General features: G+C 39.6%; 2 protein-coding genes across 3 annotated transcripts in view; one reads left to right on the plus strand and one right to left on the minus strand.

Annotated features, from left to right (window-relative positions):
- BRD7 (bromodomain containing 7) overlaps positions 1-9,759 on the plus strand; it is a 30,895-nt gene extending 21,136 nt beyond the window's left edge. For both annotated transcript variants that reach the window (XM_006273210.4, XM_006273211.4), the window contains 6 exons: positions 1,091-1,202; positions 6,579-6,635; positions 6,782-6,890; positions 7,090-7,233; positions 8,373-8,516; positions 9,547-9,759. In XM_006273210.4, coding sequence (XP_006273272.1) covers positions 1,091-1,202; positions 6,579-6,635; positions 6,782-6,890; positions 7,090-7,233; positions 8,373-8,516; positions 9,547-9,611 — 631 coding nt within the window. In that variant the 3' untranslated portion in view covers positions 9,612-9,759. The remainder of the gene's footprint in view (positions 1-1,090; positions 1,203-6,578; positions 6,636-6,781; positions 6,891-7,089; positions 7,234-8,372; positions 8,517-9,546) is intronic.
- Positions 9,760-9,988: 229 nt separating this feature from the next.
- ADCY7 (adenylate cyclase 7) overlaps positions 9,989-27,411 on the minus strand; it is a 62,138-nt gene continuing 44,715 nt past the window's right edge. Inside the window, exons 16-26 of the mRNA XM_019497500.2 lie at positions 26,533-26,670; positions 23,815-23,883; positions 23,037-23,087; positions 21,307-21,455; positions 19,765-19,846; positions 18,969-19,124; positions 17,814-17,960; positions 17,254-17,361; positions 16,118-16,232; positions 14,529-14,653; positions 9,989-14,410 (exon numbers count right to left, since the gene is read on the minus strand). Coding sequence (XP_019353045.1) covers positions 14,264-14,410; positions 14,529-14,653; positions 16,118-16,232; positions 17,254-17,361; positions 17,814-17,960; positions 18,969-19,124; positions 19,765-19,846; positions 21,307-21,455; positions 23,037-23,087; positions 23,815-23,883; positions 26,533-26,670 — 1,287 coding nt within the window. The 3' untranslated portion in view covers positions 9,989-14,263. The remainder of the gene's footprint in view (positions 14,411-14,528; positions 14,654-16,117; positions 16,233-17,253; positions 17,362-17,813; positions 17,961-18,968; positions 19,125-19,764; positions 19,847-21,306; positions 21,456-23,036; positions 23,088-23,814; positions 23,884-26,532; positions 26,671-27,411) is intronic.

Here is a 27,411-nt window from a genome sequence, read left to right on the forward strand (position 1 = left end):
GTTGACATTTTCTGAGGAGTGCCTGGAGTATAAAAAGGTTATGAACTACTGGTATAAGAGAGAGTGTGTGTGTTTGGGGGGGGGGGGTCTGTTCACTACTAACAAACTTGTATTTGTTGCCAAGACACTGGTTTTTGCTAGTGACAAACAGCAGTTTGCAAGCCATAAGTGCTTATTACCACAGGTCTAAATCCTGGTATTCAAGAACAAATTTCAGATTTTAATAATTTTATACAGTACTCAAATTTATTTTTTAGATGAATGAGTAAAATGGCTATAACTTACTTGTAATAACCACTCTTGATCCAGATGTTCTCAGGATGGTGGCATAGGCACATTTCTTGATGTGCTTTAGAAATATATCAAAGAAAACTAGAAAACACTCATCCTTCTAAAATGCCATAGTATAATTCGTATTAGAATCACAAATTATTTAAACAATAATATTTTAATATTCTTATCGTTTTCATGAGTTTTGTCCCATCATAAGCCACCCTGAGCCCTGTTTTAGGGAATGGCAGCATATAAATTAATATCAAACATGCATGTTTGTTTGCAGTGTGATATCTTACTGCTTTTCTTTTGTACTGTTGGTCTTGGTTGTCCTTAATGGGCTCACGGGCAACCCATCGGAAATTGAGTGAGGCTCTGTTCCCCCAGGCACCACTGGGGGTTATTAGGAATAATGGCCACAAATTGTTAGAGTAAAGGTTCAGGCTGGACATGGGGAGACATTACTTTACAATTAGGGCTGCCAGGCTCTGGAATGGGCTCCCAAGGGAGGTAGTGCTCTCTCTTACCTTGGGGGTCTTCAGGAGGAGCTGGACAGATATTTGGCTGGGGTGTTATGACCCTGGCACTCATTCCTGCCTGGGATGGGGTCAGACCTGACGATCTGTTTAGGTCCCTTCCGACCCTAAGCTCTATGAAACTGTGAAGTAAATCTCTTTAGATGAAATTCCTTGCTGACCTTGTGATCAGCACTTTCAAAACTCCATATAACGGGGGTTTGCAATAACATCCATTAGGGGGGATTTGTCTTTTACCTGATGTAAGAGTGATTTTGATACCCATACTTTTGATATTTCAGTATTCATGAGTTTATGACCAAGTCTCAGGACTACCCGTTTGTAATGGCTGATAGTTTGCTGGATGTATTGACCAAAGGAGGACATTCTAGATCTCTGAGAGAGCTAGAAAAGGTAAGAATTGTGACGCAAGTATATGCCTCATCTCTGACAGAACAAAGCTTTGAATCTAGTTGGGCTAATGTCACTTGGCAAGAAAGATACTTCTTTCTCACTTTGCTACATTTTGTGTTTTGCACAGGATCCATTTAGTTTTAAGATTTCCCTCCAACTTGACTAACATGATGAATAGGCTTGGCAGAATTTGATTTTTATTTTTTAATGTTTTCAACAGCCAAAAATCAGTGTTTATTTTTAAGCATTTACTTTGATTCTTATTTACATTTTCAGGATTGCATAAAACTAGGGACATGGGGGTGCACATGCCCATGCACGCCCACAAACAGATAACCACTTCCTCTGCCAGTCCAGCAGCCCACCACCTGGCCCCCATGCACAGTCCCGTTTCTATAAATGTTGATTATTAACAATGGAAATATTTTTGTCAGTCTGTGAGTCAGAGGTGAACTTGTCACTTATTGACATTTACTGATAAAAATCAAATCATGCCAGTCCTAGTTATGCAACATGTTCATGTTAAATTTCCTAGATTAAAAATATTTCAGTTTCCTGTTGTTAAATAGGTTCTATTTTCCTTGTCCCACTTATGGCTTTATACAGTAATTTTTGATACATTAGGATGAGGACTTCTGGTATTTGAGGGGGCAAGTGATGTTGCACTTGCTATAGTTGCTTGAAGCTTTTTATCTTTCAAAAGACTAGAGAGAGAAAATATACCACTGAGAAGGTCCTGGACCAGACCTCCTAAATATACAACATGTTGACATTTTCCAGTTGACCCTATATGATGCATGCCTTTTTAGGCAGAGTTTAAAATGTTAACTTCTTCCTAATTGATAGTCAGTCTCCCACATAGTTTGGGGGAGAATGAAAGTCATATTTACTGAAGTCAAGAATATAAAATGCAACAGTTTCAATCTGCTGCTTTTTAATATATTAAATTGAAGTTCAGTTTCATTATTTCTCATTCTTCACTTGTCATTTCTAACTACTTGTTACTGAGGTTGTTAAGAATAGAAGACAGTCAGCATGTTGTGGTGTGAGTATTGTCCAGCAGAGTCACTTTAATGGGAGGAAGCAGGTTTTGTTTTCTGAAACAAACCCTGTTGTGATGATCTGACAGCTGGTATAACTTTTCCAGATGAAAATAAAGTAAAAAAAAGTAAAAAACCAAAGAAAAAAAAGAAGAGCTGTATGAAAATGTGCATGTGCTACAAATGCAGTCATGCTAGCCTTCATTTTGTAAAGTTACTTATTGATTCAGCAGTAAGTATGGTCTACCACTGTTAACTCTTAAAAACCCTGGGCATTTGTACACATGCTTGCACTGCAGTGCCAGGTGCTTTTAAAAACACCCAGTGCTGCGGTGCATACAAATGGCAAAATGGATGTCAGCACCAAGAACATGGCCGTGGCGCACTTTTGAACTAAAACATATCAAAGTTATTTTAATTAAAAAATGCACTGCTGTCATTTTCTCAGCACTGACACACATTTCGCCTTTATACAAATGTATGTGACAGCGCCGGGCGCATCAGCTCACAAATGGAGGAGACTCAGTTAATCAAGTCTTCTCCAATGCGCTGAACTTCCGGCATGTTGGAGCAGACAAATGTATGCGTATAAATGCCCCCTAAAAATAACTACCTGCTATAGTCCATCTTGTGTTTACAATAGCAAAGATCATACAGTGGAACCTCATGGTTTATAACCCACTTAATATGCAGCATGAGTGTTTAGTACAGCATGTACCTTTACTCTTATGCCTTCATGAGCATAAAGTTGGATTGCTAAATCACAGTTCTTGAGTCCAGAATAAGCTGTGCAGGCATATCTCATTGTTTGCTTTGCAGTATTTGGTGATAAGCTATGAACAGAAGTGACTTCCTTAAAAAGCTTGTATTTAAACAAGAACTCATAGTATATGAGTTTGAAACCTTTGACTGGTAATGTTAAGAGGAAGCATTTTACAAGAACTATCTAGTAAAATATAGCAGCAATTGACCACAAAGTCAAACAGCAGCAAAGGAAGGTCAAGACAGATGTCATCCCTACAACTATCAGTGACTGGCTTAAGCAAGAACATCCTTTTTATACTAGACTGGCTGTCTCTATCAACAGTAAAAACAGGACAGAGAAATCAAGATATCATGATTCAGAGGATACTTTGTGTTTTATGGGTTGATGATTAAAGAAGGAAACAACAGCACAGGCATCAAACTTGCAAGAAAGGTAGTATGTTGTTTGAAAGTGGAATAGAAGAAATGGATAACACAGCAGTGTTTTTAGGAATGACTTTAGTGAATTTATCCCATTATGAGAAATTACCGAAGTAAGAAGAAATTCTACTTGAAAGCTAGTTTTCTTGTGGACAGTTTCTAGCCTGTGTCAGTGAACACCTTTGAAAATTTCTAACTTGTTTTTTTTTTGGCCCAGTGATGCCATGACCTCGTAGCCCAGGGTTCAGAGACTCTCTCAGTTAAAGCATGTGTACACAGGGGGTGCGTCTACAGAAGAAGTTTACTATGCAGTTGACTAATTAGCTGCACAGTAAACATTGCACATCTATACATGTGTCCCTATTACAGAGTAAACTAATTTATTCCACAGCAGCACACGTGTAGATGCTGCCCCAGCCAGTGCCTCCGCAGCACACTGAGGCGGCGGGGGGGGGGGGGGGGGGGGGCTGAGAGGGGAGCAGCCCCTGGTTACCAGGCTGGACCCTGGACCCTTTGCCAGGTGGGGATGTTCCAGCCCAGCTCAACATGCTGTGCTCCCAGGCATACATACAGATGCAGCACCCAGGACCAATAAGCTGCAAACTTTATTCAAACACATTAATAGCACGTATAGATGTGCCCAAGGAAAATTCTCTCGTTGCTGAAGAGGATACAGAGAATATTCACATATTCTGCAGTCATCAAGAATGCAGTCTGTTTGATTGATGATGCCTGGAAATGTGCAACTCCTTTAGTCTTTGAAAGCAGTGTGGCACAAGCCATAGGTTGACATTGATGTGTAGTTATTTCAGTTTGCTAAAGCATATAAGCCAAAAGATTAAAGGACTGATTAATCAAATTCCTGGGCTTAATGATACAAAGGAAAAGAATATGGAGGAATTGTTGGAAGGAACTAGCACAAGGTATGCCAGAGTTGAGCAAGGTAGCAGAAACACAAAACATCACAACGGAGGAAAGAGCCCTTGCGGATGCTTCAGGAATGCTCAAAGTAACTAACCTAGCTTAAATAATGACCACAATATCTAAGCTAGTTTGAGAGCACCACCACCCTATTCTAGCCTGAAATTTAGCAGGTACATGGAAAGTTGTCACAATAATTTTCATCTGAAAAAATAAGCCAGAGGTATTAGGCTTGAAGAGATGTGTGGATGTATATAACACTTTTATGAAGTGTGTGTGCTTTATGTTATGGTGTACTGTACTTACATTATTTAAGGTTTCATTTCTTGTACCAAAAAGAAATGGTTAAAGCTGTGACTGTATGGCTTCCAGTGAGAGCCCAGGAGCGCTACCAAGAGCGAAGCCCCTCCCCCACTTCCCATACGTCCCTGCCCTGTGCCTACAGCCACTCTCAGTTGCGCAGGTGAATTTTCTCTGAAGGCTGTACAGACATAGCTTGAGATTCATTCTGTATTCCCTGCTAGCAGGTGTAGTCCTTCCAAACAGATTTGCATAATTCACCATCGCCAGTGTCCACTGCTTGCACCAGAGCTCACAAAGAATAATTCTAGGATTTGCCTTAATCCTATAAGGGTCCTGTAACAATACTGATTTAAACCATATTGTAGTTTATCCTTTGTAAATGTGCAGCTACATATTTAATATATGCTGTAAAATAGAGAATAGATACTTCATTGTAACTCTTGAGTCCTAATGCACTGATATACTTTTGATCTGAATTCCACGTCCTATAGAAAAAAGATATAAATAAGGAGGATTGTGTTTACCTGGGATAGAGAGAAACGGTAGCTTGGAGAAGTTCTAACCCCTGTTTATGGATGCAAATTGTTTTCTGAGAAGTTTAATCAGCAGTCATCACACTTACATAGCTTGAAGGCAGTCTTCATGACAGGATACATGGCTGGATCATAATTTCTATAAGAGAACACCCAGCTATGGTGCTGGCTCCAAGAAACATCACCAGACCAGTGCTCCAGTGAAGCTTCTTTGTTGAGTTCTGCAGACATGGAAGGGTCAAACTACTGCCCGGGCTGTACTATGTCCCAGTGCCTACGGTAAAAGAATGAAATGCAGAACCCAGTGATGGGTTCACCTCATGCTGACTGGCCAGTGACATCTGTTGGGGTCCCTATGTGCCCTTCCAGGACTTTAATGGAAAAAGAACACATGCAGTTTATTTCATTCTATGATACTCTGCATGTCATTCCTCTTCCTGCCCTGGTTACTCTGGTTTCTAAACTGTAGCCATGATGTTCTCTTGCTGTTAAGGAAGTAAGATAAATTATGCCATTTGTTTTAGCCATGGATTGCTTTTTTTTTTTTCCTGTCTGCATAAAGAGTTTAGCAGCTTGATCTCTAGCTTTAAGACAAGGAGTTATTCTCCTGCCCTCATAAGAATAGAGATAAGGACTCTTCTATAATTACTTTTACAGTCACTAGCCAACTAGTTGTCTTTAATCCCAGTGAAATTTTAGCAAATGCACATGCTGAGCAGAATCAGAATCGAGGGGGCTGATTTGGCCAGAAGGGTGGGTGGTGCAAAAATACAGCCACAATCTGAGTTTAGCTTAAAAGCCTTTGCTCATGTAGCTGGTGCAGTTAATTCTTCCCTTTTTTTTGGTATTTTAGATTTAGGCAATTAAGAGCAATAGACAGTTCATCATGCCTAGCTAACTACGTTAATATCGGGAAGATTATTGCCAGGCCTTAACAGTCGAAGATGAATTCTGGCTACAAATGATTGTGTTGTATCATTGAATCCTAGCTCAGCCAGTCCTGTGCCGTCTTTTTTTTTTCCTGTACCCAACAGTGATACTAACACAAAACTACTTACAGGGGTCAGTCACTTTTGCTTTAGATTAACTAATGAAAAGTAAGGTTTAATTTCTTGAAAGTGTGCATGCTAACTCAGACTAAAAAAAATTGAGCTATACCACATGTAGAAAACCCCAAAGTCAACTGCAAGGTATTGAAAAATGTTTTACAGCTGCAGAAGATTGTTTGCTCCAGTCAAGTTAGAAGGTTACTGATTACTTGTACAGGTGGAAACTCAGTTTCACCTTCCACTTATGAGCATCATCTTGGAAGATACTGATTTTTGCTTCCTACTTGAAAGCATTAATTCATTTTAATGCCCTACTAAATACTCTCTCCTTCCCCCTGTCTTTAGCCAGTGGATGAAGTTGAAAGCCAGCATGAAAGAAGCGATTCTATAAAGGATGTGGAGGTAAGATTTTTCTGATGTGAATGTTTGAAGTGAGCAAATGGAGCAAATATAAAAATTGTCACCTGCTAACTAACAGTGTGCTCATTTACTGTGTGTGTATATAAAATATAAAAAAAAGCATCTTAGCTTTAGCTTGCTTTTTGCAGATAATGGAAACAGAAGCTGCTAGCAGGATGGACTCTGCTAATGACAGACTTACCACACTGAAAGATGTAACAAATTTTGGAATGCCTGTAGAAGAATTTGACTCTGAAGGCGAGTTGTCTAAATTATACTGGAATTAGAAACATTCATATTGTATTTGTGGAATGTATTTATTGCATTCAATCTATGGGCATAAAGTAACTTAAGTCATGTACTTGCTGTGGGGTGGGTTGGGGGGGGGGGGGGAAGTACACATGTACAGAAACATGTATCATCTTAGCACTAACGTGTTATGGCTTTTTGTTACCAGAAGCTGAACTCTTCCAGAGGAAACTTGATGAAACAACGAAGTTACTCAGAGAGCTCCAGGATGCTCAGAATGAACGACTAAGTACAAAACCGCCTCCTAATATGATTTGTCTTTTGGGTCCATCTTACAAAGAGATGCACCTTGGTATGTATAACTTCTGTTTCTTTGTTCAGTCACTTTAGTCTGACCTTTTACCAAATTACCGTAAGGCGGGGGTATGCAGAAAAGGACTAAGAGGTGTATGCTGGCAGGTAGGGACAGAGCGTCACCACTCTGCACCATTGCCTCCCAGGAGCAGGGCTGGGGGTAGCACAGCTTCCTTCTGCAGGGTGCACAGTTGCTGGCCGGACGCAGCACGAGGAGCCCACATACTGTGGCTGCCATCCATGATCCCGCACCACTGCCATGTATAAGCCCCACCCTTCTCCGCATCCAGCTGCTGCTTCCCCCCCCTTCACTCCACAAGAAGTGTACTCAGATGGGGTATACTCCTTAAAAAAGGTTGAAAACCCCTGCTGTAAGGCATTTCTTAAGTGGGCGCATCTACACGTTCATTACTGCAGTGCCTACTGTGCATTGCATTTAGTACTTGCAAAAGGAAGTACTAAATGTGCAGTAGGGCAGCCTACTGTGCATTTATTAGCAGCATGATCGCATGGTTTTTTTGTGACTGTTAATGCACAGTAGAGTAATACTACTGCATATTAACTTAATAGCACGGTTTTTGCCATGACCCTGTAATGCGTGGTCAGTTAGTTTACTGCTCATTAGGCATCTCATGTAGATGCACCCAGTTCGTACAATACCCGGTGATGGTTCTTAAGTACTAACGTATACAAATATATCAAGATTCTTTAAGTTTGGTTAACCAATGTTACAAGTGAAGATAGTATTGTCATTGTGTAGTCAGAAGCAGTTGGCAGATGGGGGACATTAATATATGGTTCCTACCCAGTCCTGAACCAGATTGTTTAATCTGAATAATTCTGGCTGTGAGGTGTTATTTCCATCCTTGAGAGAGCAATTGGTATTGCAATCCACAGATTACTTGATAGCAGGTTATCGAAGGACTCCAAGCTCTGTTCTTAATTTGCTCTGTTTTTATCAGTGTCTCATGTTGACAAAGTACGGTCTGAGGATATAGCTACTTCTGATGTTAAATACAAATGTGGTGCGAGTGTAGCATAGGAATCAAGTTTTGTTTTAGCTATTCAGGTGCTACGTTAAGCACCAAAATTTAATTTCTCATTTAAAAATGACACTGCTTTTTTAATAACTTTTAGCCGAAAGAGTAACAAATAACCTAAAAGAACTTGCACAACAAGTGACTCCTGGTGATATTGTAAGCACATACGGCATTAGGAAAGCAATGGGAATTTCCATTCCTTCACTTGACACAGAAGACAACTGTGTAAATCTAACAGATGGTAAGTATTCAAATGGTAGACTTGGGGATCTGGTTTAATACACCAAAAGTTTATCTACCAATCAGTTTTTAACAACTACAGTAAAGTTAGAGGTTCCAGTTACTTGGTCCTAGAAGACTTTTTAGGGTTAAAAGTTGCCATGCTTAGTTTTTTTTGGAAGCAAGTGCACGGATTGGTTCAACCACTTCTTTTAAATGTGTTTGAATTTTTGCACTTGCACAACTCTGAGCCAAAGAAAGAAACAAATGATTAAAGAAATTAGTTCATCTAAATAGCAACCTTGATCTTGGTAACATTGTGTGTATTCATTCAGATTTCCCTGCTTTTACTTTCCAGTTAAGGGTGCACAGTTATGAAATTTGGCATTCTTAAAGTGTAAAGTAAATAAAAAAGTTTACTAGTAGTATAGTGCACAATTAAATTATCTGGTTCTACTTAAAATAGGCTATTGTTTTAAATTTTTATGTTTTGCACTGGTTTTCCCCATCCAGTGTGTACCACATACTGTATCTTAAGTTCTTTGGAATTGCCAGATTTCTTAGTCTGGCTTTCATTAAATGCTACCTTTTGCTCATAAAGGTGTTAATTAAATAGTAAATTAAAAAGAGCTTGAGTTTTGCATGCTACAGAAATAACTACATACATTACACATTTTCTGTTTATTAAGCATTATTACTGTTTTTCCTCCTTTATAAAAAAAACAAACAAAAAAACATTTAAGTAGGTTGTTAATGAGCAACAAAAGTAAATGCCTTCAATCAGCATTGCATATTTAACTGAAAAACTGACATAAATGACTTGTGTGTCCTATAAAACATTGTCTTTTGCAGTGTTTCATCTGGTTATTAAGTATAAAAATACACTTGTTTTAAAACGTCAAAGAACCTTGAACTTACTAATAGTGGATTTACATTACATTTATGTAGTGACACAAACTTTGAGCAGTTATATTCAGTTATACACTTGCCACTTACTGAACAAAACTAGTTATCCCACTCACATCTGTGTCGTGTCTTCTTTTTTATCACAGGTTTTCAGGAACCAAAAAAGACTGTTCCTGTTACTGGGAATGAATGTGATCCAGTTGCAGTTTGAAACTTCAGTTTTATGTCTTTATATTTTTATTTGGTTCTATTTAAGAACTAAAACTTCAGGGTGGATTTACTGAACATTTGTACAATGTGCATTAATGGAAATGTTTTGTCTTAAACTTTTAAACTCATTAAACTATATCAGAAGTTCATGATTTTGTGTTAATATGTATCTATGAAAAGTAACTGATAAATCATGAATTCTTACTGTATAACTAATCACTTTGCTGACAGCCTGATTAGCTCCTTTAAAACTCAGTGTTCTCAGTACTAACTTGGGCTGAAACAATTAAGTAGAAAACATAAAGAGCTTGCAAATTCAAGCTTGTGTAGCTGAAAAATCTGGATATTCATACATATTCCAAATAAATGCAAAACAAGTTAGCTTTATAAAGTTTTTTATTTTATGGCAGAAACAAAAGTATGTTCTTTCTATGCAGTAGGTAACTGATTAATTATTTAAAGATAGTGTAATCAGCTTTAAACAAGATAAGTCATTATTTTGTAGGTTAAGACTTGTCTGTTTTTAAAACAAGTATTCTACAGAAGTTGTCCTAAACAGTTATTCCTTAAGTTCTAATAGGTAAGGGTTCACAGTTCTGTTAAGAAACAGCTAATTAAAAGCACTGTTTTGGTAAGGCTCAAATTCACTGAAGAGGCAACTTTGTTTATTTTCAGCTTTAGAATGAATTCCCAACACTGCAATTCCAGTTCAAGATAAATTTCAGCCTGAAAACACAGTTCCTTGGGTGAATCTGATATCTTTTATTAGACCAACCCGAATAGTTATTAAGCAAGCTTTCGGGTTCAAAACCCTTAGTCAGGCTAAGGAAGTTTCAGCAGTTGGTGTGTGCTCTTCTTACACCCCTGCAGCCTGAAAACACGACATTTAAGGGAACAAAATAAGTCCAGATAAATAGTTTCCCTTGGTCAATACTTTTGACTTATTTTCCATTTTCTCAGCTTTCATACAGCAACAATGTAAATACAGAAAAACTCAGACAACCATGTGATTAAGTTGATCATATCCCTTTAAAATCACACAGCAGTATCACAGGTAACAAAAAGAGACAACCCTGCTTCATCTACTTCAAAAATCTATAGTCTGCTGAAAATAACTGCAACTGAAACCACTCCTATATCCAAATAACATCAGCCTGAATGACAATATAATGTAAACAGAAATATTTAAAATGCTGCTAGGTATGATTTTGTTCTACAGCCTTAAGTTTTATTTAAATTTCTACTGCTATTATAGTCTATTTTCAAACCAGTTCCACCCATAAGAAAAATGCAGAGTTCAAAATATTTTAATGAGGCAATATGGTCATTCAAACTAGTTCTGGTGCTTATAAAACAAAATAAATTAACATCTCAAAAACAAATGCTTGTTAAACATCTAACATTACAAATGTACAACGGAAGGGGCTAATGAAAGCTACTCAAAAATAGTTTAGAATAGAATATTTACATTGACCTGATATTAGCAAGATGTTTAAGTAGGAAACTATTCCCTCTCATCAGCAAATGAACATAAGATCTAGACAACCTCAAACTATGATTGTCTAATGTATTTTTTATTGCTAACTACAGCAAAAACAGTTTTGACCTACCACACTGACAAAGACATTAAAAAAAAGTTTTCAATCCAGTTAGGACATTACTCAGATTTGTTCCTGTTTTGAAACATAGGCACTTTAGCTTTCAAAGAAATTACACAGTAATTAGAAAACAGCAGTGTCACGTTAGACAAAACATGTTAGACAATGCTGTAGTCATGCTTCGGTACTAAAACAGAAACGTTTGCAAATGCTGCTTTGTCTACAAAGTAATCTTAACAAAATATTAGTTATTCTATATTTTATAACCACTCGCAGGAGAGAGAATCCTTGCTTAATAAATGTACTTACTGGGCATATTATCTTTAAAAAGATACTTTTTGCCCAACAGCAGGAACGAATGTAGGCATGATCTTGTTTAAGCTTAGCAAAAACTAATTACATTGCTAAAGGAAAACTTTTCACATTAAACTAATTTGTAGTAAGTGCAATTCTCAGTCCTTTTACTCCGCATCACCATGGACTAAAACAGCTGGAGTAAGTCAGGGAAGCACAGTTCTAGTTTTTAGGCCATTCCAGAACATTATAAACATTTTTCTACACACAGCTTTTGTAGTAATAATATATATATATTTAGCTTTGCAACCTGTATTATGAAGCTTATGCAGCCCTGTGACAACGAATTACAGAGAAAAAACTCAGAGGAAATTCACTGATTATAGCTAAAATCACTTACAAAAATCTTCCTTAGTGGCTCTCTTCAGTTCAGAATATATTCATTCTAATACACGATGGTTTTGTTTTGCCAACTATTTTCAAGAATTCAATCAGCCCCTTTATTTTAGTCCCTATCCAAAGGTGGTGTTATGGCTATTGTCAAAGCCTTTGTTGCACAGCTGTTCAGTACAAGTTGCAGGTATTACATAAACAATGTTAAGGTTTTATTTTTAATTTGGGGGCAATTTTTCAAGCCCAGACACCTCAGCTGAATATATTTATGGGTGAAGTAATAAGGTGCACAAAGTATATAATTATAAATATGCACCTTCTGTACGCAGGCATATTTGTTGTCATCTTGAACATTTGTTCTTGATATCTTCCACAAGCTTATGCCGAAGGAGAAACGTAACTCAAAAACGCTCCAAAATTGAATGATACACTTCATTACTGTTTTATCTAGTTTTTCAAAAGACTCCCATTGCCAGGAATTTTAACTAAATAAAAAAAGGAAACTTTCTTCATACCTATTCTAAAACTAAAGTGAGTTTATAGATGTGCTGCAAGGAAGGGGGGCTTTAATTAAGAGTGGCTTTGAGAGCGGTTCTAATTAAAGCACCCAAAGCATCACATGTATCAGCGTCCCTGTGCTGAAAAATGATCACAGAGGCATTTTAAGTAAAGCTTAGTGAACAAGCTTTAGTTAAACCACCCCCACCACCATTTTTCAGTATAGGGATGCTGATACATATGATGCTGTAGTCTGCTGGAGTACAGGAATTACCACGCTCCAGCAGACTTGATTAATTGAGTCTGTTCCAGCACCCTGTAATTACAGTGCATCAGAGCAGCCTCCCTGCATGTATATAGGCGCCCAAAACATTTTGTTCTCTGGCTTTAAAGAGGGAATTATCTTAGTATTAACCCAAGACTACAAGTGTGCATTCATTTTACTAGATATTGTATATCAATATTCAGACCATCTTTGAAAGATGGATCTCACTAGTAAAAAGCCTATAGCTGATCATCAGCTACTTGGTATTTACACTAGAAGAGAATAGTAGCCCCAAGATGAATTTTAAGCACTAGTCGGATTCAGCTCAAGTTTTCAGGGAATTCTGACATGGAGAGGGCAGCTGGAGTAGCTGCTATTCTAGAATTGTCCTAGTCTCACCAAGAATGTTCACATAACAAAATGATCAGACAAAAAAGATGCTAGTGGCATATATTCTGTGGAGGACATAATAAAAATAAGTGACTATGTAATTTACAACCTGCACAGCTCTGAGAACAGAGGCATAATGATTAGCCTGAACAGGGTGGCAAAGAGAAAATATGCTGTAACCAGGGCACCTGATTTAAGTTTACCTTAGGTTATCAGTTTGAGGGACTGCCCTCTTCAGGTAGCAGAAATCAAACAAGAGCACAGTGGTTAACATTAACTTGGCAAATATGCAACATGCAATGGCACAACTGTGATGAATGGAAGGCCTGCATCTCTGCAGCTATCATTTACTGTATCTTACCAACATGTAGGTCTCTAAACGGGCTTTTCACGTGCTGGATTTCTTCAAAGTTGATTCTGAAAGTCAAAGCAACTTCCTGCCAGTAGATATTAAGTTATTCAAAAAAACTTTCATCTTCCTTGAATAGTGGAAAAAGCAGGGTGAAAGACCAAGGTAGGTGCACATATCCCATGACATAAGTTCTTTGAACCAACTTTGTATAGAAGTACAACTGTTCATCAGGAAAGAAATTGTGTAAATTTGGTGACTAAGGTAGGAGAGGCACATGTCAGTTTGGTTACCATGGGGAAACCTAATACAAACTACGGCATAAACACTCTTTTGCAAAAGCAACAGCATAATTGCCATATAATAAAAAGTAATTTGCTTGTGTCCATCCCTCCATCATTCAGCAGGCTTCTGTCTTGAAAATTTGCTTTATTTCAAGAAAATGCAACTGAAGGATATGCTGAGCCCAAAGCTTACTGTCACTTAGTGTTTGTGACAAATGCAATACTGTTAGCAGATCTAACAATGAGGCAGTGGAATGTTTTCACCTGACAATGAGTTCAATAACACGTTCATGTATGTCCTTGTTGAGGCTTTCAGTTTCCTATACTGCAAGCAGGAAAGGAAGTAACAGGAAATACAACAAGGCCATTCCAGATAACTCTTCAAATCATAATAGGAACAGACAAGCCAACAATTTCCTATAAGAACATTCAGGATTTGTCTTCTTTATAAGTCAATCTCTTGAGATGCAGATGGACCATTAGCACACGTTTAGAATCTCCTTTATATAAGGAGAAAAATACCAAGTCTTCATAGAAGCAATGTGGTTGTTCAAAACCCATTTGACAGACTTTGTTACAGCCTCAGTTCAATCCAATACCTTGGGATTTGGCTGTGTCAGTGCACACAAAATAAGTCCTAAGTTCTCCTTTGCCTTTGACATTAATGAGCCCCCTACATTCACACACATATCCCAGTTCTTGTAATATTCTGCTGGTCTCTTCTGTAACCTGTGAGTGAACAGAATTAGAAATTGATGTGAAACTCAATGGATATTTATTTTCAGTCCCAACCAATAAAATGCTAGAAGTAATATTCCAGAAACATCTAGAATCCCCATGTTCTTACCTGGATTTTTCCAAGTTCACCAGTACTCTCCATTCTGCTAGCAACATTGACAGTGTTACCCCAGATGTCATATTGAGGTTTGCGGGCACCAATCACACCAGCTATCACAGGCCCATGGTTTATCCCTACATAAACAAAAACATGTCAGCATAGGTCCAGTAGATTTGGGTCTCAGTAGTTATTTTGATCTTTTGGTAGGTCACCATTACTGTAGAATCATAGGCTGGAAGGGGCCCCGAAAGATCATCGGGTCCAGCCCCTGCATGAGCAGAAAAGACATCTGGGGTAAGGTGATCCCTGCCAGGTGAGCATCCAGTCTTTTCTTGAAGATGACTGCACCACCTCTGGGGGGAAGCTTGTTCCATAGTCTGGACACCCTAGTTGTGAAGAAGTTTTTCCTAATGGTCAGCCTGAAACTATCTTCCAGGATTTTGTGGCAGTTGTTTCTAGTTTTCCCCCAGGGCGCCCTGGGGAACAGTTGTTCACTGAGCCCTTGATGTGTGCCTCTGATACAGCAGTAATCTGCAATCAGGTCCCCTCTCAGCCTTCTTTTTTTTAGGCTGAAGAGTCTGAGATCCCTCAGCCTCTCCTTGTATGGCTTGCCATGCAAGTCCCTGATCATGACCCTCTCGAGCTTTAGCACGTCTTTGTTGAAGTGCGGCGCCCAGAACTGGATGCAGTATTCCAGCTGCGGCTGCACCAAAGTTGAGTAAAGTGGAAGAATCACTTCTTCGAATTTACTGGAGATGCATTGATTGATGCATGCCAGAGTTTTATTGGACCTAGCGGCTACTGCGTCGCATTGACGGCTCATATTCATACTGGGGTCTATTGTTACCCCCAGATCCCTTTCATTTGTAGTGCTGGTCAGGTTAGCGATGCCCAGCCTGTAGGTGTGCTGTGGGTTCTTCCTTCCCAGATGCAGCACTTTGCATTTCTCTATGTTGAACCTCATCTGGTTCTGTTCTGCCCAACATGCCAGCCTGTGTAGGTCTGCTTGTATCTGCAGGTAGTTCTGCAGATGACAATACAGAGGTGCAGAGTAAGTGAGCCTTCCAGCCTAGTGTCAGTAATATGTGGCAAAACTGAGGACACAGTCTAGGTCTCCTGACTCTCAGACCTGTGCTATAAGCAAAGTCTAATCTTTCTACACTTTATAGATGTAAAACAATTCTTAAGTTGCTTTGTAAACATCCAACCCCACTGCCAGGCTTTCCCTCTCTTCTTGATTCAAAGCCATATTTTCCTAAACTCAGCTTAGCCAGCTACAGCATCATTGTCACTGTGCCTCAACCAAAGCTCAAGGCAGGAACACCAATGCCTGAATAGTGCAGGACTGCCAAGATCACAAGGCTACACAGCTGTTTCCCCAAAGCAGATACAGAATCCTCACTGCTTGCCAAATTTAAAAGCTGGATAAGACAATGGTCTAAGCTCAGTTAAGTATTTATATGATATGCCACACCACCAAGCTAGTGACATTATGACCAGTTCAATGGTACCCAGCAGCCTACTTTTCTAATAATTTTTCTCCAGCTCTAGTTTTTACCAAGCTTGTCACATTCAAATCCTTCATGAACTGAACTTACCAATACGTAGGCGGAAATTGTTAAAGGAATGTCTGTTGATGCCATCCAGTTTGCTCATCAAGGCAATTCCATACTCTACCATGATCCCAATGTGAGCATGCTGTCTCTCCTTGTCCTAGAAAATGTTATCATACACATTAATGCCTTAAAAGCATACAAAGTCATGTCAAGCTACTACTGAAATACTGTTTTCTGATGCAGTCCAGGACTGTCAACAATTTATAAGGACTAGAGCACCCACTGTCATCAAGCTTCAAGTAAAACACCACCTGGGTACAAGTCACAGCTTGGTTCAGAGAATACAGTAAATGGCTCCAGCTGGCAGGAGGAGAGCATGATCTGGTTGATGCATGTAATCCTGGCTTTTTTCCCCAGACTTAAAGCAAAAAAAAAAAAAGTCTTGTACAACAGCACATACATCCTCATACTATTTTCTCATGTAATAGGGTACAGCAGGCATGAGCCTGAACTAAGCGCCCAGTTTGAAAAGTCCCCGAGTCATGGTGTTTGAAATTCAGCTCTGATTTTCACTACCTCAGCTAACACTTTTGTAACAGGTTGCCTCTTACATAGCAAATATACTAATCAGGTTTCTTTCATAACCTGAAATAGGTAATTCCTTGAATGCCTCCAACTGAAACTATTCTGTTGTGTCCAGCAATGTTCAGATGCTGAATACAAAGATTCTTGAAGATTTGAAGGAAACGGCACTGATTTCAGATATAACATCTGCTTGTGAAAGCTAAAGATAACTGAAAGCTATTGGAGACTGTAATTTCCCAGTCCTTTGCACTGCAGACCAATATAGGAAATTTCATAAACAGCAAACTGATTTCAAAAGAAGTGAGCTAGAAAAAGAATGTCTCCTGCTGTGCACAGGACTGCAATCTCATGCCATAATCCTGGGTATTGTGTTAAAACCACGAGATTTTTTCATGACTCCAGAGCCCAAAAAAGGAATTAAAACCTTATTTTAGATACGTTTATTTTTATAACACACATTGTAAGATGCACTTTTGGATCACCAGTTGTGACTGCTGGTAAATTTGACTCTCCTTTTTTCCCCACTACTTGTATTGTCCAGACTCAGATAAGGACACGTGGAATTCTAAATGCTTTCTAAAACGGTAACATACCTGATTATTCTCTTGGCCTGGTGTAACACTGAGGCCTGCTGCTGCCATGTAAGTGCTTCCAATGGTTTTGATTTTTTCAACACCACTAAATTTAGGTTTTAACAACAGCTGTGAGAAGAAAATTAAATTATAAAAATCGAGACTGTAATTCTTCATATATCAGTATGTTCTTATTAATGACCTTGTATTCCCTATAACAGACTTGAGTAAATCCCACAAGGCAAAAATGAAATCTCAGATACAACAGTATTCAAATCCATGAGGAAAAACACTGATACTTGTTCATACAGTACTATTAAAGGGTTCTAACTGCAAGAGAGCATAAGATAGAGTTTGCTAGAATTTTTACTTTCCAAAACTGAAGGCTGAACTGAGTTCATGCATCTCTGATTCATTTAGCCTATAAGGTGCACCTCTACCTTGGCTTCTGCCTAAGAGTATCAGGGTCAATTTACCAATTTTCTTCTAACTTCATGATTCCTACACTAAAGTGCTAGAAAGACATTTTAATGTTGTAACAAATATGAAATCCAAGATATGTTCATTTGAAACTCAAGTACCTCATCAAAATCAGCAATGATTTCGTTCAATAGCCGCAAGCACTCCAGTCCTTCTTTATTAACGTCACACTCAGTATAGAATACCTTAAAATCAGGTACTGATGCAAACATGACACAGACGCAGTCATATGACTGATGGTACCAATCCTGTGGAAAAGCAAGAGCAATTTCACAGTCACTGCTGTAACCTAATGCTCTGTAACCAAAACAACATTCAGCTGTTTGGTACTCTCAAAAAACAATTGCAACTAGAAATGAAGCCACCTAAACCACTGGAATGTGGCCACATTAACAGAAGGAATATACTTTCCTACATTTCTTTTACCAAAACTGTTGAGAAAAATCACTATCCAGGATATCCTCCCACCACACCCCCTACCTCTGTTCTGGACACTGACTACTTTCTTAGTCCAAAACTCCACCAGTGGCTCAGTGAGCAGGTGATGAAGTGCTGGTGTAGGGCAGTGTCTGATATTCACAAAATCACTTTTATTTACCATCTCCTCTTGAAGTGTTGCTAAGGAGATGCTATCTATACCTCAATTAATTTCCTGTAAAAATTAAGGCTCTGTAAAATGTGGTCTGGGGAGAAAGGTGAATCTTCTAGACTGCAAACACAGATTTCTAGGCTGCCATATTTATTCCAGGATAAATCCTAAAAAGTTTCCAGATAAAAGCTAGTAACCATTTATTCTGGAGCATTACAAAGTACATTTGTATAGTTATCCCAAGATAGCATAATTGGATCAATGGCAGAAAAGCATCACTTCAGTCAATCAGTCACTAAACCCTGATTAGAAGGGTAATGTGTGTGCACGTCAGTCCTGGGATATTTTTGTCCTGGGACAAACACAGATGCATTTTATCCAGGGATAAATGTGATGTCTGTTCATAGCCTTTGAACCAATTATCCACCCAAAGCCAGGGATCAGCTCTGAATGGATTTAGTATCCTCCGATGTAAAAGTTAACAGTTTTTGTAATGCCATGTTGGTAGCAGAGCCTTTACTTCGGAAAGCTCTTGGGGTGCTTGACTTTGGACAAAAAAGGATGGAACTGAGGGCAGGCAGAAGCTTTGAACCCCCTTTCTACTGGTGCAGGAGGTATTCTGAAAGTCTTATTTACTGTCTTTACCAGCCCAGTAAACTAAGCATACCTCATTTCGTTTTTCACCAATGAAATAGGCAGCAACATGTGCTGGAAGGACATTTTCCAGCAAAAGCCTGTTAACGTTCTCCATAGTTTCAAACTGTTCATGTTCTTTTTTAAATTTATTCTTCCATAGGCAATCCAGTCGGCAGTAATAGTCAATCTGCAAACAAAAAAAAGTACAAGTTAAATCCACCTACCTCTCAAAGCAGAACAGACTAGTCTCAATTCAATCAATGTAGACTGCAAGTTTGTTCAGCTGATGGTATAACTGAATGGCCTTTAATTTTTGATTGAAAAATTATACCCACATCTGTGAATATATAATCTATATGTACACAAGTGAAAAGGTAACTGTGTAGGCAATTCTAGTGCTGTCAGATGTACCCAGTCCAACATGCGCACGTAAGTCATGGCTGTATTTTAAATAATAATGACATCAATTTCAAATCATTCTTCATGACATACCAAGTCAGTCTGGGTAACAGCATATTAAAATCATACCCTCACTAAAAGGCTACCTGATATAGAATCTGGCTGCACAATTTTGTGAGCACTATCTTGAAGCCATTTGTGAAAAATTGTATCCAAAAGTTGAATGCCTCAATACTAATGAAAAATGGGACTTCTCCCTCTCTCTTCCCCAAAAATGAAAGGTTTCCTCACCAGGTACTGGGACAGAAAATAGATTCAAACACCCATTCCCAGACTCCCTAAAATAAAAACAGTATTCTGGTGCATTTTACTTAAATAAACTATTACAGAGTGAAAAAGGAAAGGATGTTTTGCTTTTAAATCATTACCTGTCTTGCCAGTAGGATCAGAGTTACGTAAAACAGAGCTATGTACAAATAACTCATCATTTTTGGATCTTTCAAGAAAAACCTAAAATCCAGAAAGGCAATACCCAGTTATTGTTTTGAGTCTTTTTACAAACCATGGATTAACACAAGTCCCCTTTTCACTCTCAAGGTTTTATTAAAAATAGTAAGAGTGACATGCCCAGGTACACTGTAGTCCAGCTGCTTACGGGTGCTGCTTTGACATTTACATAGAAACTGGAACTGATGTCACTGAGCTATACTTCACACCTGTAATGATCTCAGCCTCAAACACTTATTCCAGAATAAGATTATTCTTTAAATTAAGTACGTTTTTTACCAATTGAAGTTATATCCAAGTAGAGCACTCTGATTCTGAAACAAATGCCCACCTGCAGCACTACACTGAAATGACTGCAGGTGTCACAAACTACAGCTCAGTGAGATATATTGGCTCCAGTTTGTGTGGACCAGCCCCAAACTCTCAGCACAATCAAACTATCCATGTGTATTGGCTTAATCCAGTTTCCATCACACTATGCAACAGCCTTGACAGCGTACCCAGGATTCTGGGAAGAGACTTGCAAATAAGCATACAAAGCTTCCTGGGTTGTACATAGGAGTTATGCTCCCCTGCTTGATTAGGTTGGAAGCATCAGCTGGTTTTTAAATTCCTTGAAGTAAGAAGGTAGTTTATGACCTGGATAGTTAACTATTGTGCTGTACTACTGGTGCATGGCTACATCACCTCCAACTGCACCTTGGGGCTGCTGAAGGGCAGAGAACTGAAACACCCCACATGCATCACAACCACAGAAAAACTAGAGTGCTGCTCTTTGGTACATGTCTAGTGCCACTCTTTAGCCCTCTCTCTCAGGGGTATTTACTGGAGTGTATTCAGGGCTGCTCTAGCAGTAGCTACATGTTTTGGGCTAGAGGGTGTGCAGAGCAGGTATGCCACATTTCACTGCAGGACTCTATCACACGGGTTAGCCATGCCCATGTTTACCCCCCCCCCCCCCCCACACACACACACTCTCTCTCTTTCTCTCTCTCTGCAGCCTCTCCTGGAGCAAGCACACCGTGTATGCATTGGCAATTCAAATGTACCACGAATAGAGATAAACATTTTGGAAACTTTTAATGTACAGCTATTACTGTACATTAAAAACTTTTAATCTTTGTCAAGCTATTACTTCCTAGATGAGGCTGAAACCTCTCACTATAAGAACAGTTTTTAAACCTCCCCCTTGTCCTTCCCCCCGCAAAACAAGCAATGCATTGTGGGATTCCATGTCCCTCAATCACATCCCACAGTAAACTTTTTCTGAGGAAGTTTGGAAGAAGTCAGCAAAAAGGCTGGAAGTGATGAATCATAACAATATTTTCATTAATGACTTCACAAAATGTTCCTAAAAATTCTTGTCTCATATTGCAATACTTAAAACCCCAATGAAAGTTCAGGACTCTGACAACCCTTTCCATGTAAAACTTTTGTCCATCATGAGGAACTTTGTATCATACCTTTCAGGGCCACAGTTTCTACTCAAATCATTAAAAATTACGATGTACACAGTGACAGCAATGGACAGAAGAAGAAATTTCAGTTCAAAGCTCATTCGAAGGAATGCTGAGCAAGCAATAAACGCCAATATGCAGCAATAAGTATAATACTGTAATAGAAAAAAAAATTAAAAGCTGGAAAATTCATGTGTGCACAGTACATTTTACACTTCAAAGGTTAGTAAATTTGTGGCCATCATAATTTATACCAGACAAAATAGAATTAAACCATATAACAGATTTAATTATCTAACTTGTTTAATTCTACTAGAAGGCAGATCTTGGGGGGAGGGGGGGGTGTTTGGTTTGGGGTTTTTTGTTTGTTTTGGGGTTTTTTGTTTGGGGTTTGTTTGTTTGTTTTTAACAAACTTACTTTTTGATTTATCCTATATAAAAACATCTGCCTAAAAACATGAAAGCAATATCTGATACACATGAAAAAAAAAATGCTGCTAGTAAAGGGATTTGTTCTCTAGACATGATTCATTTAAAAAATGAATTTCTATTCATTCTCTTTAAGTTCAATTCTGGTTTACAGAAATGCTGTAAGTCTAGTGACCTGAGTATGTGTCTGAGACCCAGAAACTTAAGCGTTCTAATACTTTTGCCAGCTTGAACAAATCACAACTGCAATGTACAGACACCTCAACTTATTTGCCTGCCTGGAATGTGGCTTGGTTAATGATATAAAGAATTTTCATGACATAATTGATCTGTTCTAAAAGCAAATTAAATCACTTTGGATTTGGCTTTAAGAATGTATCAATATTTTTTCCAACTAGTTCACAGTTTTACAGGCACTTGATCTCATTTAACTTTTAGCTTTTTCTTTTATACATGGCACTGAACAAATTACTAAACTTTTGCACCTATAACTGCATGTATTATAAAGTTCCAGTGGCATATCCTCAGCAAGCACAACCTGTCACAGTCCTACTGAAGTCATGGAGCTATGGACATTTTTACCAGGTGAGGATCTGCCTCTCAGTCTGAAACAGACTCTATTGTACCAAACCTGTCTTCCTGAAGACTCTAGGCCTCATTTACGAAAGGTACTGATGATCCCTCAAGGCACATTTACACATGTGCTTTAATGTGCTTTAGCCTATTTTAATGAGCATTAAACCATGACAAAAAACACGCTCTTTTGCTAATATACATTAAAATAGACTAATGTGCCCTTTTTTAGTACCTCACAGTGGAGGTACTAAATTTAATGTGCTTTAGCCAATAAGTATTAATGAATATGTAGATGCATACTCACAGCCTTGATCAGGCCTTTAAGAGTGAAAGCCATCCATAGGCCAGTCAGCCTGTGTACCATTCAAAGCCTCTTTTACCTGGTGGTACTTATGCTGGAATATGCTGTACAGCACGCCACACACATCTAATCCATGTTAGCCACATCCATTTCCATTCTTAATTAAAAAGGCAAATGGAATTTTTAAGTCTGAAATTTGTGCCTAATGCAGGAAAATCACATTGACTCTCAGAGACAGAAGAGCTGACCCTACTTCATTGCAGGATAAAGCATTATTTACTCAATGTAAAAGCTGTATGTTCAATCAACAAAGGGATGATACCAAGACCTTGCCAGCTGCCAGTATTAAAACACAGCATTCAAAACATGTATTTTCCTTGAGGGGGTGGGGTAGAGGGGAATGGAAACATGACACTTGCATACTACTTACAGGGAAGACGATATTCTCAGAACAGAATCCAGTTGTATTTTTTCCAGTAGTCTGATTCATAGACAGGGAAGAACGCAGAAGTTATTAGCAGCAAAAAATTATCAGCATGTTGTGAATGTGAGCAAGACTTGCAAAAAAAAAGTCTTGTCAACACGTGCAGTACACTACTTCAAAAATGTTCAGAACTGGCAAACAAAGGAGAGAAATTCTTCACAAACATTTTGGTGAATTCTAAATACAAATTCATGTTAAGGGCCAAAAACCGAATGCCACGCCAAATGAAATCAATGGCACTGCTTTCTTTCAGTGTCAATAGGAATTGCATACAACTTTACATGCTAAAATACTGTTTCATTTTAAAAGATTCACCACCTTTGAAGCACCTCTTCTTATCTTCTAAGTATGCAGGAGACTGAACAACAAGACTCTGAATCAAATTTAACACTTGGAACTTTTGATTTTCAGAGGTGCTGAGCAGACCCAGAAGCCTGTGACTTCACTGGAGCTGTGAGGGGTCAATGCTTCTGAAAATATTAAGATGACAAGCTATGAAACCATCTTTTGTAGACCCTGCATCATGCAGGGAACCTATGTAATATCTCAGACATGGCACCTGGAACCATTAGATGGCAGGAGCAAATCTGTGCGCACACAGTAATTTAAAAGCTATATTTTTGTAAAGAGAAGGGAAGATGACAGATTTCTGCCAGCACTATACACAACATTCAAGGTTTGTGATATTTTTTAATCTAGGAAATAAAAGTGATGCTGTACTTACACAGGCAGTGATACACTCGTTACTTGGTCTGGTACAGTTTGAAAGTCCGCTTTCTTCAGTAGGCTGAGTCTTTGGCAAAAAAAGAACATAAGAGCTGATTATGAAAAGGAGTCATTTATTCTCTATTTGTGCAGCATCTAGAACAATGAAGTTCCAGTTGCCCTCTTGACTCTGTTGCAATATAGATCTTAAATAATGCCAATGCCTTGTACTTGTATAACATATCCTCAGAATAAAGCAGTTGCAACAACAGAATCAAACCTGCCATAATTTCTCAAAACAGCATCTCTCCTGCCAACACAGGCAACCAAGTAGGAGAAAGCAAACATTTTGGTGATGTCTACACAGAATATTTTTTTCTATCTGATGGCCCAAAAGCCTGAAACAATCCTTATTCTGAATTCAAAAAGAAAGATTACCTCTGGGCTTCAAAGAGACTTCGACCAGATACCAAATTCTGCTGTCCTAACTCAGAAAGGACTCCCATAACAGGAGCAAAGACTAAGTAAACACTCCAGGATTTTCCAATGCTAGCTTTGGCTTTGATTTTTAAGCAAGGGGGCAGTCACTTTTCATGCTTCCCTCCCTCACTAACTCAAGCTGTCACTAGGAGCACTTACACAAGTTAGATTTTTCACACAATTGGGCCCCTGAAAGCACCTCTATAGCCGTGCTGAGACACAGGTGCACAGATGCAGGGTGTTTGTAAAGTGGCTGATCACCAGGGATCCAAGTTTTCTGTTTCCCACAGAAAAATGGAGAAAGCCATTGATTTCCCCTTTTATCAGAGAAAACATGGATTTCTCCTTTTAGCAGAGAAGCCAGTGGATTCTCCGCTTTTGCAAAGAGCTCTGCAAGTGGGTTAAGCTCCAGCCTGCAAGAGCTGTTTGCAGACAGGGCAGGAAACCCCCAACCCTGCCCAGAGTGGGAGAAGGAGGGGGAAGGGCAGGGCCTGAGGCTCTCAGTCAGCCACCACTGGACTCAGTTCAGCCTCACTCTTTGTTCCTGGAGTGTGCAAGGTAAGTGGGGCTTGCAGGAGGCTAAGGGCCCCTCTGGCAGGGCTGGGGGGTTGCAGGTCATGGCTGGGGGCACTGGCAGAGCTGGGGGGGAGCCAGGAGCCGGCCCCGGCCCTGCCCAAGCAGGCAGCAGCAGCGGGGGAGCCAGCTCCATGCTGTTTCTGCTGCAGCTGCCTGCTGTTGGGGGCAGGGGTCTGCAGACTTGGATCCCTGGCCCCATAGCTCTGGCAGCTGGGGGCCCCTTCTGGCAGGGCTGGGGGGCAGAGGCTGTGGGTAGGGGGCAAGAGGCACTAGGACAAGGGGGCTGTTGGGGAAATGAGGGGTACCAGCAGGGCTGGGGGGCATTTAATTTTAATAATGGATTTTGTGGGTTTTATCAAAGAATTTGCAACTTTGTCAGAGAATTTATGATTTTTTATCAGAGAAAACCAGAATCCCTGCTGATCATGTAACAAATTAACCTTCCTCAAATGAGGTATTAGATGAAGGTGCTCCGCTTTAGAGTGGCTTAGGAAACTTGCGTTCCCTTGGGTAAATTTTTCATGCATTGGGCAGGACTTATGCAGCGCAGCCCTGCCCCAGAGGCCGTCAGCAGGGGGAGAAGGAGGTGCAGAGAGAGAGCAACACTGAGCTGTTGGCTGGAGTTTACTGCCTAGTTGGAGCTGGAGGAGGTTGGGGGGAGTGGAACAGAGCCCACCTCACCTTGCAGCCCCCCTCCAGGTACCTGAGCTGGGATAGTGGGAGGAGTGAGGCCAGGCTCACAAGACAAGGGGACTCCACTGCACTGTCCCCTCCAGCTCAGGCCAGGCAAGCTGTGCTTCCTCTTTTCTGCTTTGTCTGGCCTAAGCTAAGTGGGGAGGGGAGGGGGGAAGGAGGTGAGGGTGGAACAGAGTCCTTTCACCTCATGGGACCAGCCCAGTTCCCCTACTGAGGTACCTGAGGGAGGGAGCTATGAGGCGGGAAGGCTCTGTCTCCCCTCCCCTTCTCCAGCTCCAGCCAGGCAGCAAACTCTGGACAGCAGCTCGATGCTACTTCCTCCCTCTGCCTCCCCCTCCCCACACTGACCGCCCCAGAGCTGGGGGGGTGGGGTGCTGGAAAGAGGGGCAATTCATCTGCCTCTTCAGTTCAGCTGCCTCCTTGGAGGCTGCTGGAGCACCCTGCCTGCTGGCCAGGAGGGCCAGTGCAAATAGACTCAATCCCCCTGACCCAACAGGCAAATGTCTTGGGTCAGGCAAGCACTCTAGTTCACGGCATTTTGTGTAAAGCACCATGAGTTACAGTGGGACTCTGAAGGTCTGTCTGCCTTGTAGTTAGCGCAGTATTCTCTAAACTTTATAGAGCTCCCATTCGTTGAAGTCAAATAATTGACATGTTATGGAAACTTGGAATATTCCTACAGAAATAGTAATTATAATACATTATTATTGCTCCTGACATGATAAAAGCAAAGAGAGCAATGACAGAAGAATATTATGTATGTATTTTAGATTCTGCAAACTGCTTGGGACCTTTTTTCCCTGCTGCATCCTAGTCCACATTCCACACAAAATTGTCTTTCTATGCATCAGTGTAAAGTTAAAAATAAGTAGTGAGGCATTACCCATCAGAAAGTAGGGCCCAGGACAAGCCACTTGAGGAAAGAGTCTGTGATGGTCACAATATTAAATAAAATTAACAAACTGAAGGAAATGCAATTACTTACAAAATTAAAAATGGCGATAATCAGCAAGGCACCGACAGTGATGACAGCTAATGGGAGTCTCACTAGAGGCATTGTTTCCACCATCTCAGAAACAGCAGAAAGGGGCCTCAAAGAAGGCCATCGTTCTGAGCAACACCTCTGTAAATGAAATGAATGTCTCAGCCAGATGCATGACACGGACATCAGTGCTCTGACAGTTACTGCAAAAAAATACTGTGTCCCTTGCACAAACTGAGGTCTAAAGACAATCATTGGAGCATTGCAAGAGCGTTACCTCCATTTCTATTGAGACTGATTTTGTTCTCTAATGATCACAGCAAGAGAGCAAGAGCTGAGACTCTTGAACTCCCATCTATGTAACTAAGTCACTCTGAGCTACTGGACAAGCCAGAATTACACCTTTGATTCCTGCATCTGTAAAATGGAGGTAACACTTTTTTTTTTTTACTTTCAAAGGGTAGAGTTTTAACACCTATAGAATTTCTACCACACTACATACTGTGACAGCATCCAATGGGAGCCTTTACCAAAATATTATAAAAAAAGTTACGCTAAATTACAATTCCTGCTAAATTGAAAAATAGACTTTAAAGGCAAATGATTCACACAAACTACAACATACCAACCCCCACCCCCCAAAAAACCCTCCTCCATTTCCTGATATAGGAAGAAATATTTGCTAAAACATATATTCATTTAAGAGAGCAAGCATCATAATTGAATATAAACATATTGTTCAGGGACTCTGAATCCAAACAGTCCTGAGGTTAAAATTAAACTGAATGCAATGTCAGTTTTGGAACTTTCTTTTTCCTACCACCATGTGGCTCAATGTATAATACACCAAATATGGAATTCAAGGTAGCTTTGCTACTTAAA

The sequence above is a fragment of the Alligator mississippiensis genome, chromosome 10 (genome assembly GCF_030867095.1).
Source record: "Alligator mississippiensis isolate rAllMis1 chromosome 10, rAllMis1, whole genome shotgun sequence".
Taxonomy (NCBI): Eukaryota; Metazoa; Chordata; order Crocodylia; family Alligatoridae; genus Alligator; species Alligator mississippiensis.